Genomic DNA, 14,923 nt, shown 5'->3' with positions numbered 1-14,923 from the left:
GTTAATATTTTGAAACTTTTAATTCATTGCTCTCAAAATCTCTTAAAATTTCTCAAAATCCTAAAACTCCATACAGTTATTAAAATTATTCCATACAATTATTAAAAACTGTAAATGGACAGCATTCACCTTACTGGAAATCAATCTCTCATTGTCTGTCTTCACAGGTCGGTATTGGAACCAACAAAACAATTTATGCCCTAGAGGATGGTATCGTCAGATTCATCAAGGAGGTGTACATTCCTCTACCACGTAGTGCCGAAGCCAGGGATGTGATCCCAAAACTTCCCAAGGGTGCTGTTCTGTATAAGACCTTTATCAATATCATTCCTACAAAACAGGAGAATAAATTTAAACTAGTGGACATGGTATGAAAAAGACTTTCTTCAACTCCAGTTTGATCTGGATTCTTTGGACTGGTAACCCACCCTGGAATATTTTGATGGTCTCCTTTCAAATGTTTCAAAAAATTCAGCAGTAAAATATTTAATTTATTTTTATTTGTACAGTCAAGTTATATTCTAATAAAAGTGTTAACCTAACCTTGTGTGACTTTATGTTCAATACCTTAAAATACACTACATCATTAAATACAAATTAATTTACACTCTTAAGAAAAATGGTTCTAAACAGTACCAGAAAAGGGTTGTTCGGCTTGTAACAATAGCAGAACCCTTTTTAGTGCTAAATAGAACCTTTTTATAGGGTTCCATATAGAACCATGCTTTGAAAATGCTATATAGGACCTTATTGGTGTTATAAATAACCTTTTTAATGATAGTTTTTCATTAATATTAGTATGTTAATATGATTAATATTAGTATTATTTGTATATATTATTTATTAATATTGTTTTTACCCCTCTTATCGGCCTGGTCTTATAATATCTTGAAGTGTCTATTAGGGTTTTACATAAAATCAACAACAAGGTGTCAGTTAGGTACTTTTTTTAATGACGTGAAATTGTAGCAAAAATTACAGTGTTCTAACAACAGTTATTAGCAAAATATATTAATGAATGACATTGAACATAAATAAATGCTTAAAGAAATAAAACAAAATAGAACATGAAATAGTGTATTGAAGACCAGCTCCAGTGAAATATCTTCGCAATCCTCTATGATACCTCTAAGTTAATCATTATCTGTATTTTGGTGTGATTGAATGGCTGTTTCTCTCTGCAGATGATGAGGTAGGATGTGATAGTATCTGAACTGCACAATTTAGTTTAGATATACAATGTGTCTCCTTTCATTTGTTTACGTGAAAATTGTTTATGAAGGCCAAAAGTAGTATGTGAGCACTTCACAATGTTAAAAGGAAAAAAGTAATAAAAAGTTAAGGGATAGCTGGGTATGTTTATGCATAAAAATAAAAATGGAAAAATGGAAGATAAAAAATATCTAACAAAATGGACCAAAAATTCAATATCTTTGTTACTTAGTGAAGAAGAGGAGAGTATCCTTAACTGAACAGAGCTGGTCACACTTACATGTTCTCTTAAACTAAAAAGAGAAAAGACATAGGAAACCAATTAGCATTTGAAAGTTATAATTTATAGACCTTATAAGAAAGAAATTACCTGCTGAAAGTGTGCTGACAGTCTATGTAGTTTGATGGCTGAGCTATAGAAAATCAGTAATGAGGCATCTTAGAGTGTAGGCTCAGTTAAGGTTTTACAATAAAACAACAACAGCAGCATGTGTGAATTATGTTTTTATTGACATGCAAAATCGTCAGTGCTCTTAACAACAGTTATTAGCTGACTACATTAATAAATGACAATTGACATTGAACATGAATAAATACATAAAGTAAAACACAAAAGAAGAACAAAAAATAGATGTGATGAAGACCAACTTTCAGTGAAACAATCACAATCCAATCAATATGATGCCTTTAAGTCCATCATTTTGGTGTGATTAAGTTCTCTTAAACTAAAAAGAGAAAAGACATAGGAAACCAATTAGCATTTGCAAGTTATAATTTATAGACATCTTAGAGTGTAGCCACGGTTAAGGTTTTACAGTAAAACAACAACAACCACAACAGCAGCATGTTGTGTGAATTGTTTTTATTGACATGCAAAATTATCAGTGATCTTAATAACAGTTATTAGCTGAATACATTAATGAATGACAATTGACATTGAACATGAATAAATACATAAAGAAGTAAAACACAAAATAAGAACAAAAAATAGATGTGATGAAGACCAACTTTCAGTGAAACAAAAACAATCACAATCCAATCAATATGATGCCTTTAAGTCCATCATTTTGGTGTGATTAAGTAGCAATATTTCTCTGCAAATGATGAGGTTGTGGGGTGTGATACATCTGAAATACACAATTGAGTTTAGAGTTACAGTGTGTCCATGTGCTTGTGTAAAAACAATTATGTTTATGAAGGCCAAAAGCAAAAATGGACAGTATGTGAGCCCTTCACAATCTTAAAAGAAAAAAGTGATATAAAGTCATGGGATAGTTTTAATCTTTTTTGTGACTGGGTACATAAACCCAAGTAATAATTTTAAAAAATCTAACAATATGAATTATACATTTATTGTCTCTTTTACTTACTTAGTGGAGAAGAGGAGAGAAGTGTCCACAGCTTAGCAGAGCTGCACACACTTATATGTGACCAAAAACTAAAAAAATAATAATAAAAGAGATAAGAACATGTTTGTTTGGAAGCCAGTTACATTTTTAAAGTTAAATTTGTATTTAAATTTTAAGAATGAAATCATTTACCTGTTGAGTGTGTGTTGACAGTCTGTGTAGCTGGATCACTGAACTACAGAAAATCAGTAATGAGGTGCTTTGTCAGTTACAGATTTGAAAAACAAAAGGGCGGGAATAAAGAACCCTAAATTCTAACACAAAGAACCGTTTCAGCATGAAAGGGTTCTTCAGAATGCTATGGTTCTGTAAAATCAGCATTTGTGGAAAGCTACAGGAAACAGTGTTAAATGCTTTTTGTATTCCATTTTACTTTCATAATCATCAACATTTCGGAGGAAAGCAAGATATTGAGAAATGAAATGAGAAACATGTAGGAAAGGACTTTATCCATTACAAACTGAATCATGAAAATTGGATGTTAGAAGGAGATTGTTGGAAGGGAGGACTTGAAAAGTAAGGAAACGGAAGGAAAACTTTATTACATCTTGATCAAATATAGACAATAAAGATTTTTACTTATAATAATATATGCAATGATTAATTGTTCACATTAAGAACAAGAGTCTGTTTCGCATTCAAGTTGATTTTAAAGACAATGAGGACTGCTCAGTCTTTCAGCAGATCAATATAAAGTTACAATCGCTTGCAGCTTTTAAGGTCTGCTTTTCATGGAGCATTAAACAGTGCAAACATTGTCCTGTTGCTGAGGTGTTTTAATCTCCTTCATTGACTTCGTCCATTCATGTTTCCTAAAATTCAGCACAGCTTTAGCGTTTTAAGGATTTAGACTGTCTCTCTCCTCTATAAAACAGACAAGGACTATCTTTGTAGCATTTCCCTTTGGGCTCAGGGTGTTGTTCATGTGCATTAGCAGGATTAGGGGAAGTGAAGCCTGAGAGTATCCTAAGGTTGAAGGAAGCCAAGGAGAAATAAGAAGTATTTTACCAGTACTGTGTAGGAAACAGTGCCAAATGAGTTGTTCTTGCACCACGTAGCTCCACTCTTTCACCTTTAGTATGAGAGGATTAAATATGGAGTGTGCTGACACTTTCCAAGGACAACCACTCAAGCAGGTGCCACTTCATAAGCTTCAAGTTCAAATTCCTTTTTATGATGCCAAAGTACAGAATGTTCAAGGAACCTTCATTGTTTGGGAACTCTTGTATGTACATTGAAGAATAAATAGGTGATGAGATTCAATGCTACTGAAAAGGGGAGGGAAATTGATTTAGAACGTAATCAGAGATTCTGAGCAATGCTCAGTGTAATAATCTATCTGGCAGATAATTGTTATTCAGCCCTGAACAACAGCATGCCACACTACATTTCAGGAGACACGAGATGCAAATGTTGTGTCGGAGCAAAATTTAGTATAAACAGTATAATCACATGCATCATGAATCATTTTAAATTTTGATTTACAAATTAAAATTTTACATCACTGAATCTTTATCTAATGACATTGATTCAGAATTTGTAGGAAGAAAACATGGTTCCATTTTACTTGGATCTAAACAGTGCTGATATGAATACATTTTAATACAAAACTAATTTGACCTCTACCACGTACAACTCAGACAACCTCCAGCTGTCAATAAGATAATACAATACTACAGTACCAATTTACTACAATCCAATACTTCCTTTCCTGAAGTATCGTGACAGTGTCCCGTCAAGAAAATTCTATCACTACCTCAAACCACACATGAGTACCAGGTCTTTAGCATCTATACATTCTCACCGCCCTTCTCAGGTGTACGCTGGTCCGACACAGGATCAATACTAACTCCGAGTATTACAGCCTCACCCCGAGAGTGGGTCTATAGTCTTCCAACACTATCACTGTCTCTGCTGTGGTCCACTGAGCACAGAATCAAAGTTGCTCTTTGCAGGAATAAAAATTTATTCACGGCCGGGAGCCCACTGGTCACAACAACCAAGAGAGACTCCCTGAACAGAAATATACATGTAAATTTATACCTTGTAGTTGAGTAAAAATCAATGTCACTCAAGACTTTTTCAGTGGTGATTGGTTATACTGATCTGGTCATTAATTTGTCATATGACTGTTAGTTCGACTGTTTTAAGCACTTTTTGGGTAAGTATAGATTCTTTATTCATAGGTGCATGGCCTTTGATCTGAGCATCCTTAGTCTGCACTTTCCTGAACATTCTATCAATTCTATCCATTTCTGTCTATTGAACATATACCCTTTTGACCCCTTCTGAGGCCATTACATAAAACATTTCCATCACAACAGTTCGAAGGAGTTAATGTCATATTTGCACAACAATATTCCCTCTTTTCATTGTCATGCTTACCAGGACAAAGATTCATCACCATGGAATTTTATTTATCACCACAGAGCCCTCTGATAATTTTTCAAAACATCCGCCTTCAATGCACAGGTCAACCCAGTGAGTCCACAGTCATGCTAAAACAGCTGTAACCAACATCAAATGCAAGACAACATAGAAAATTAGTTACAAAATGATAAAGGCATAATTCACCCACAAATGAAAGTAATGTTTTCAACTAAAGTCAGTGGGAAATAATGTTTAGCCCCTATAAAATTCTCCAAAGCATCTTCTTTAGTGTTCCGAAAGATAATCAAAGGGGTTTGGAATGACAAGACCAAGAATCATACAGTTTGCAATTCTCAATGTAAAATCTAGATCCGGTAAGGTTTGGAGAAAGGTCACTGGAATCCAATCTGATTCCCATTGCCCTTTTTGCTGAAAACTATTAGATGCTGTTCTATTGTTCACCCCTGAAAGCTACGACCCAGTATTCAGCCAAGAAAGCCTTGTTACGTCTGTCTGCTTTGCTTTGAAAAGAATGACTGTCAACCCCTGCTCTATCTACTCTGTTGCTTAGCAACGGCTGGTGCGTCTTCCGAGAAGAGCTCACTCTTTCCTCTTTTCTGAATTTCCTCTCTCTTATTTTCTGTACATTTGAATTGGAGTGGAGCATGACAGTTTGTCCTTGAGAAAAATAATAAACAGTTCCCAAAGGTCAAACTATATTTTCAAGGATTTAGGCAAAAACTTAAGTAAAGTTGCACACAAGATGTTCTATTCCAAAGCAAACAGTACCACTAATGCCAGAACATGCAGGACACTCTTTTTCATCTTTTTTATTTTATATAGATATATATATATATTCAGTGTAATACCGGAGGTGGTGACGCATTTAACCTGGATGAGCAGTTTTAACTGCCTATTCATCAGGCGGGATTTTACAGCATGTTAATGAGGGCTCCGTCCTCTCTCTTCTGAGCCTGTTGCTGTGAGACGAACCAAAAGTCATGTGAATGTTAAAGGGGGAGAGGGGGGTAGTGAAACTATGTGTTGAAATGCACAATGCTAATAAGTCACCATGCAATAAAAGGACAAGTAAGAGAGAAAGACAAAAGGATAAAGGCCAGAGAGAGAGAGAGAGAGAGAGAGAGAGAGAGAGAGGGAGACAGGGTGAAGAGAACTGAAAGGCAGAAGCAAAAGTTAAAGCAGGGTCTTAATGGACGGATACAGTCTGGGCATGAAATGGACCGTCTTGTAGTTTCTCTTATGTATGATTCATTATTGCTAACATTTATTATGCTCTACCTTGGTAACAGATAAAATGGCAAATATTGTGCACCTGCCTCTCATTTGGATTCTCTGTGTTTTTACAAGCTGCTTCAGTGGTGAGATGTTTTATCTGCCTTGCTCAGTAATGGATATTATTTTTGCTAATTGTTTTCAATCATTGAGCATTACATTATGTGACTTGTGTTCGCTATTTGTGGATGCATCTAATATGAGCACAATGTTTTTTTCATATTTCATGCTTTCCACTAGAATATTATTGCCCAAAGGGGGCAAAAATTGACCGTGATGGTTTACGCTGCTACTGGATGCCCACATTTAAGTCAACATGGCTAGAAGCAAAGGGCATCTGTCAGAGAGACGAGAGAGGAGACCTTGCTATGGTGGACAGTGTGATTGTACAGACCTTCATTCAAAATTCATTCCAACTGTAAGAGATCACAAGATTTTTTTAGGGTTTTGCGAGCAAGATCGCCTTTTTTCCCCAACATAAATATTTAAAAGGCAATGTATAAACACAGAGCATTGAAACTTCTGGAATGGCTGATCCTGTATTTGCATTTACTTTGTGTAAATTCCAGAGAAGCTCCAGTTGGGGTTTGGTTGAGAAATGGGATGGCACAGGGTCCTTTCTATGATTTAGATACTGAAGACAGTGAGACGAAGGAATGTACTTCAATGGCTTTGGCCTCCGGACAGTGGATAAATGAACAATGTAAAAAAGGAAATTCTGTTATCTGTGAGAAAAAGATATCAGGTAAGCCAATAAAACTGTTTTAACCACACTGATAAGACAAGAAAATGACAACCAAATTATCATCATCATCATAGAGACTAAACGCTGGGCAAATAATCACCTGTACACCTTCAAACAACACACTAGCATTAACCTTTACCTTCATTACCGTTGTGGTGGTGTGTTTTGACAATCAAGACAAAAGAGGGGAAAAAAGTAGTTTAATTATTTATAATCACTGAACTTAGCATTATACAACTTTATTTATGGAAATAAAATACTAGCATTACAGTGCTAGCAGCTAGGGGGTGACAAAGCACATCATACATTTGTTTACATTTGAGTCATTTACAGCTTGCATTCAGTTAATATAAGTTACAAATATACAAGAATATTACAAATTCTTTATCAGAGCTGACAGCAGCATAATTAACTTTTTCTTTAAAGTGTCTTTGCCATCGATGGAGAGCTATGTGGCAGGTGTCCCACTAATGTCAGGCATTTACACAGTGTCCCAGATGCAGCTGCTACCCTCTCCACCAGACCCAGGACAACAAATGGTTGAGGTAAAAAAATAATAAATAAATAAGCTCACTGAATTGTTAATCAAGGGATCTGAAGTTTAGGACAAAATATAGTTTTTAAGCTAATAGAAATTAGACTGTTAAAGATATGCTACCTTTCAAAAGTTCAGGGTTGGTATGATTTTAATGGATTATAACTGTTATGTTAACCAAGGCTGCATTTATTTAATCAAAAAAAATTCAGTAAAAGCAAAATTACAGTATTTTGTGAAATATAATTACATCCTAAAATAAAGATTTTATTTTTTAATATATTTTAATATTTAATTTATTACTGTGATGGCAACGCTCAATTTCCAGCAGCCATTACTCCATTACTGCAGTGTCACATGATCATTCAGAAATTCTTTTAATATGCTGATTTTGTATCACTATCAGTGTTGAAAACACTTTTGTTTAATATTATTGTGAAAACCATTGTCTTTTTTTCATGATTCTTTAATGAATATAAAGTTCAAAATAATCGCATTTATTGGAAATAGAAACCCTTTAAAACATTATAAAAGAACACAGTGTTGATCTTGATCAGTTTAATAATAAAAATATTAATTGCTTTCTTATCCAAAAAAAACGTACTGATCCCAAACTTTTGATGAGTTTTCTCTATAAATGGCAATTTTATATGTATAATGTTTTTAAAAAACTTCATTACAGTGGCATTCACCGAAAAGGAGCCGCCATTATAAAATGCTCCGGTTATTAACGTAACCTCGGTTTCCTTAGATAAGGGAACGAGCGTTGTGTTGAACGCTATGGGGTAAACTCCTGGTTACTCTGAATACTGAAGCCTGATTTGTTCACGTTCGTGTAGCTGCACGAACAAGTGGCGCTTCAGCCTTCCAAAAGGGGAGGAGCCGACTGCTATGTAAGTCGGCTCTGATCGCCATTTCATCAGAATCTTTCAAATGATAGTGACAGTCATCGACTTGCATGCAGCCTTATAGCATGGCAGCCTACGCAATGCTCGTTCCCTTATCTCAGGGAACCGAGGTTACGTTAATAACTTGAGCATTCCCTTTTGAACGGTCTCTCCCGTTGTGTTGAATGCATCCAACGAAGCTGACCTGCAAACCCCAGCTCCAACAAGCATGAGCTGCTTAACACGGATGACACATGACAAGAAGACGGGTCCCCATTCTGTGCTGCATACCAGTCAGAAAAGACTTACCATTTAAGGGTGTAAAGGCGTCTTGTAGATGGGGTTCTAGCCTCCAAAATGGTATTAGTCACACTTGCGGGGAGCTGTCCAGACTCCCATCGAGGTGCCAAATATGAAGGTTCCACAACTCGAGCTGGGGATGCCAAATCATGCCTCTCGCCTGAGAGAGAAGGTCTGTCCTGTCGACCAAGGGGCTGCTGATAGCAGCTGAATCAACTCTGGGAATCATGTCTGATTCCTCCGTCTGATGACCTGAGGAAGCAGGGCAATTGGGCGGAAGGCATACAAGTGAGCGCTGGGCCAATCGTGGGCCAGAGCATCTCGCTGTTTTTAGAAGTAAACTGGGCAGTGAAAGTTGTCTTCTGAGGCAAAGAGGTCCAACTCTGCCCTCTTGAAGACAGTCCAGATTGTCTGAACTATCTGGGCATGTAGTCTACATTCTCCTGATGCTACATTGCCCCCTGGACAGCATGTCCACTCCTAGTCTGCCCGGCACGTGAACTGCTCTCAGTGAAAGGAGTTTGCCCTGTGCCCATAAAAGGAGGCGTCGAGCCAACCTGTTGAGGGAGCATGACCTGAGACTGCCTTGGTGATTAATAAAGGCTAGGTTTTTAGGGCTAGGTCTTCAGAATCCAGCGGGGAGATGATCTTCGCACTGAAGCAGAAAAATTCTGACGAAATGGCACTAAGAGCTGACTATAGCCAGCTCCTCCCCTTTTGGCAGGTTGAAGCGCCATTTATTCGTGCAGCTACAAAAACGTGAACAAACCAGGCTTCACTATTTAGAGTAACCAGGAGTTTACCCCATAGTGTTCAACGCAACGGGAGAGACTGTTCAAAAGGGAACAAATAATTTCAGACAAAGGGGCAGAATATGCTCATTGTTCATTTTTCTGCATATGTGTTTATTAAAAATTTGCGAAAATGCACGTTAAGTCATGTTATTGAATAACAATGTTTGTTGATAAGTCATGTTTAAAACACATACATGCATGTTTGTATATGTGGTTTACAGGGACTCTCCATAGGCATAATTGTTTTTATACTGTACAAACTGTATTTTCTATCCCCTTACCCTTATTCTACCCCTAAACAAACATTTTTTCATTTAAAAAAAAAAAACTGTTTAGTATGTTTTTTAAAGCCAATTGGTTTGTGCACAGATTATGTTGTTCCCGGGTCTTTGGTTCAGTCATGAGGGTCGAGTCCTGTCTTTGGATTTGGTGACGCAGCCAAGTGATCAGCTGACCTTTGCTAGAGTGCAAATCTTACGGCCGTACTGCAGCCCAAGTCATCACCTAGTACCACCTGGTGAGCAAATTAAACTAATGAGAAACACATTGTTAACAGTAATCAAATTATCAGGTCAAGATGTACAATTTTTAAAACATCTTCTCTCTCAGGTTGTAGTTCTCTCCTGAACCCTTTTAGCTGCTGTTCACTGACGCCCATGTGCAACACCACCGGTGGCTGTGCCAGTGGGCAGTACTGGTGTCACCTGCTGGAGATCTGTCTTCCCGTCACCAGTCCGTGCAGCCCTTACCACTCCTTAAACGGGGGACATGTATTCCCCCTGCCTCCCCGCTACCCTGCGACACCACCGTTCTTCCACTTGATGGCAGACATGTCACTGACACTGACCCCAAGCACTGAACACACCCACATCAGTGTAGGTGGCAACACTTGACTTGTTGACTCTGTTCCAAAATCTAATTAGCATAAGTCGGCGAAAAAGTTGTAAATTAATTATTTCTCTTAATTAATAAATAACTAATTTCTAATAATTATTTTACAGTTTTAACCTGTATATTATCTTAAAATGTCCACAAAGTAAAATAATCCATTGAACTGTACTAAACAATAGGCCTAGCAACATGACAAGCACTGCAACAATATTACAGTAATATTAATACTGAAGTCCTTCAAGGTCATATTCAGTAAAGTTGACAACTGAAACAAAAAAAATAGCACTAATTGCAAAGTAAAGAGTGACACTGCATTCATTTGCACACAAGAAGCTCATGGTCTGGTGTTTTCAGCATCTCAGAGCAACTCAGTTTACAGTCAAGCAGTGAACTCCATCTTTACATTTACATTAGTTTAAAGGTCATTTGGGAACTCAGTGTGTCCCAGGTTTACTTTATTTACACATTTGCATAATTTCCAACATTTTTGTGGACAGAAGTTTACAGTGTTTCACCAGCATTCCATCAAAATAAAAGCTTTAGGCTTTGAAATGTTGAAAACTTGAGAGTTTGAACATTTGGAAAGTGAAGAATTTAAGGCATACTTGTTAGGTCTGTTATTATATTAAGTTTGATTAGATTCCTAAAGCACCAGGGAGACAATTAACCACAATCAGAGAAACATGAATATGCAAAGTTAAATTTCAGGAATTTAATTTTACTTGTCCACCATCTTGGATGTATTTTGTAACTTTTAAACTTATTTTAGTAGTCTTAATTATGCTAAAATTATGATGCAAATTCATTTTCTAGGCAGCTCACTAGGTTTCTGGAACAGAGCCCATTTCACAGCTATTAATTTAAATGATAGTAGAAAGTTTGACAATGACCTAAAATCAAAGACACTTATTTTTTATTTTTTTGTAGGTTATAGTTCAAGACAAACATATCACTGTCTATCCTGATGACATTCTGGCATTGCAGCACACTAGAAGAGCAGGTGAATTTCTACATTGTGTTGCCACTACCAGCTCATCCTGGCGCCAGAGTTACCTCTCCCTGCATGGGCCTGAGTGGGGCGGCTGGTTAGAGGGGGGTCTGTCTGCCCAACCAGGACAGGGCCAATGGCTAGATGAACTGGTCTGTGACCTCCGGGTGATTTACGAGGACACAATGCCACACTTTGGGGTTTCAGCAATACCCAGCACCTCACAGAGCAACAGTCCAATCAAAGCAGAGAGTCCTGTCACAGGGTTGCAAGTTTTATATCCAAAGCTTGACAAGGACATCCAAATGCATGTTGCTGTCAATGTCCCAACCCTCATTGTCATCCAGATCATTTCAGGAGATAACGCAACCAGTTCCTGGTCAGACCCTGTGTCTAAGAACGGAGTCCCTTTTGTATCTTCTTGCCCTGCTGAGATTGAAGGAGGGTGTGTTAGGGCTTCTCTTGACATGTGGTTCTCTAATGTATACATGAAGCTTTCCAGTCAAGGGGAACATATACTAAATATCATGGCTTCAAACAGCTTGAACTCCCAGACTCTGAGCGTGAGAGTTGTGTCTTATATTCCTGTAACTGGGCTGAGAATCCAGCCTCAGGGCTTCAACAGAGTTCTAGTGGACATACCACAGGTATCAATTTTCTTATGTGTGTCATTGCGAAAGAAAATATTACCTCAAAAGTTCACCAGTAACCTTTTCGAATTTGATGTGCTAATGGTATTTACTTGGTATTTGAAGAAAAGGTTTCTAGAATGTCATAACTAGACTTTAAATGAGGTGCTTACTCTGTTTTTTTGTTGTTGTTTGTTTGTTTCTCTCTCTCTCTCTCTCTCTCTCTCTCTCTCTCTCTCTCTCTCTCTCTCTCTCTCTCTCTCTCTCTCTCTCTCTCTCTCTCTCTCTCTCTCTCTCTCTCTCTCTCTCTCTCTCTCTCTCTCTCTCTCTCTCTCTCTACAGTTGTTTACAACTTCAGTAGTTACAGGCTCATCAGTGAAGTATACTTGGGTTATTGATGACCTGGTCCAGTTTCCACACACAGGAGAGTCCTACAGTGTGGTTTTTAAGAAGCCGGCAGAATACAAGCTAAAGGTAAACATGTTAATATAACAGAAAAATTTCCAAGTACAAGTTTAAACCCCTTTGTGAAACTGAGCCTAAAGCAGTGATACAGTGATCAAGGTCCTTTAAATCAGTGGTTCTGAGCTGGTTTTGCTTCAAGATCAAAGACAAAATTCTTTGTTTTTCAAATCAAACTTTAAAATCTATTAATATTACAATTAACTGCATTTGCAGAACGATCATTTGAATATTTACTAACAAATTGAAGTGACTAACAAATAAAAAATTATTTTTAAAGAGTGCCAAACTATTAACATCAACATAGGCTTATCTTTATAGATAAGACTATTTGGTTCCTAAATGTTGAATTTCATTGGGTCCATGCTCTCTGCAGCCAATAATTCATCCCACAAAATTATTTTTGGTAGTGGCACAATCCATATTTATCTTTGTTTTAAGTGAAAATAGTGGAAGTTTATTTGGATGCACAACCTTTGATGTAAACAATAAAAAGAAATGTAAAGCATTTTCTCTTTTAAAAGTAGATAAAACAATTTATTTTGTTAAACTACTTATGCATGATTATTTATTTTATACATTATCTGCATTTTATTATTTGCATTTAGCAGCATTGTTGTTTTCCTGCCACCAGTGACCCTGTTACCCGTTTTGAAGTCATGACCCACCAGTTGAGAATCATTGCTTCAGGTTTTGTTATGAATGAATTCATGTTTATAATTTCTTCAGATTTTTACTGCTTACTCTGCTCTAGGTAATGGCAAATAACCCTGTGAGCTCTCAGTTAATTGAGGTGAAGCTCACAGCTGATGTGATGACCCCATTAGCTGACCTAGAAGTAATTTCCATGCCAGAGGCCATTGCTGTAAACACCTCAACTTGCTACACAATTCAAGTAAAATCTGACATCTCTATAGGCGTTACAATCAGGTTAATGTCTCTGAATTATAATTGAGTTAAAATGATGAAATTAAGTTTGACCTCTTCTGAATGTATAATGCTCCATTATGCTATATTATGAAATGATTTATCTCTCCAGATGGGATTTTGGTGATAATACAGCATCTGTCAGTCACCCAGTTTCCACTCCTTTAGAGATGGAAGACAGCTATCTTCACCGAAGTGCCAAATATGTCTATCTGCAAGATTCCATCTATCATACATTTTCTTTTCCAGGTACTATAAATAATTTCAAATAATTTTTTTATATTTACTTTATAATTATTTATAAAAATGATTTATATGATACATTTTTGTTTTATAATTATTTATAATTATTAACCTAATATTAAAAAAATGTGTATTTTAGTCCTCATTAAAAGTTTTATCCCTAAAGAAATTAATTGTACTTTTAAAAATGAATTCATATTTAATAAATTAATCAAGACTGATTGCAATACATCATTAACTGAAACCATTTGCTTTTACTTGATGCTGCCAAAACCCCAAATCTGACAGCACAACATGAAATTACTGATACCTTTAAGTGGGAAAAAATACCTTGGGGAAAAAATGACACACTGAATGTATGTATTTATTTATTTATTTTTATTATTTTGTTTAGGTGACTACACACTGAAAATCAAGGCTTACAACCAATATGACCAAAGTGAATCGTTTGTAACTGTTAAAATAAGGACTCCAATATCAAGAATGTTGGTGTCATCATCTCCTACTGTATGTCAAGTCAACCACACCATCCTCTTTGAGGTCTCACTATGGCCCTCTTCATACGGAGTGCTTTATTCATGGAATTTTGCTGATGACTCTGATCAAGTTAAAGAATATTACAGTAAAGTCAGGCATGTTTATAAAAGACCCGGCACATACAATGTCACCATTCGTGCCAACAACTCCCTGTCGGTCTTGACTAACTATACAGCAGTGGAGGTAGTTGAGGCTGTCTCAGGTCTCCAGCTATATTACAACGGCTCCATTGAACTGAACTGCACCTTTGAAATCAGTGGCAGAGTATCTGCAGGCACACATATAAAATGGACCTTTGACTTTGGAGATGGGTCGATACTTAAAGATCACACCGGAAGCTCAGCCACTCACATTTATAAGTCTCTCGGAAATTACACTGTTCAGGTTACTGCTTATAATTCTGTGAGTAAAGATCACCGGTTAGTCAATGTGGAAGTCTATCGTTTGCTAATTTTACTAATTATCCCAACAGACTGCATTGTGAGTAAAGCAGAGATCAATTTTGAGGTATTGGTCAAAGGATACGTTCCAGTTTTGACTTTTGACTGGGATTTTGGAGATGGCACACCACTGTCTGTTGTTAAAGGAGATACAACTATCAGTCATACTTTTCTAAATTCAGGAACTTACACAGTTGGTGTAAATGTTCATAGCTTGTTGGGTTCAGCCCATTATGAAACCAGCATATGTGTTGAAACTCA

The 14,923-nt window shown here is 36.7% G+C and overlaps 2 protein-coding genes across 2 annotated transcripts in view; both read left to right on the top strand.

Annotated features, from left to right (window-relative positions):
• LOC107665862 (39S ribosomal protein L27, mitochondrial-like) overlaps positions 1 to 534 on the top strand; it is a gene marked incomplete at its 5' end in the record, with an annotated part of 1,242 nt that extends 708 nt beyond the window's left edge. The window contains one exon of the mRNA XM_016456919.1: positions 168 to 534. Coding sequence (XP_016312405.1) covers positions 168 to 374 — 207 coding nt within the window. The remainder of the gene's footprint in view (positions 1 to 167) is intronic.
• Positions 535 to 6,887: 6,353 nt separating this feature from the next.
• The window catches only part of pkd1b (polycystic kidney disease 1b), a 28,016-nt gene continuing 19,980 nt past the window's right edge, over positions 6,888 to 14,923 (top strand). Inside the window, exons 1-5 of the mRNA XM_016456918.1 lie at positions 6,888 to 7,029; positions 7,456 to 7,574; positions 9,915 to 10,062; positions 10,155 to 10,420; positions 11,364 to 12,071. Of these exons, the coding sequence (XP_016312404.1) occupies positions 6,888 to 7,029; positions 7,456 to 7,574; positions 9,915 to 10,062; positions 10,155 to 10,420; positions 11,364 to 12,071 (1,383 nt within the window). The remainder of the gene's footprint in view (positions 7,030 to 7,455; positions 7,575 to 9,914; positions 10,063 to 10,154; positions 10,421 to 11,363; positions 12,072 to 14,923) is intronic.

The sequence above is a fragment of the Sinocyclocheilus anshuiensis genome, unplaced genomic scaffold, assembly GCF_001515605.1.
Source record: "Sinocyclocheilus anshuiensis isolate Anshui unplaced genomic scaffold, SAMN03320099.WGS_v1.1 scaffold647, whole genome shotgun sequence".
In the NCBI taxonomy this organism is placed as follows: domain Eukaryota; kingdom Metazoa; phylum Chordata; class Actinopteri; order Cypriniformes; family Cyprinidae; genus Sinocyclocheilus; species Sinocyclocheilus anshuiensis.
This window is presented reverse-complemented; position numbering and strand designations above follow the sequence as displayed.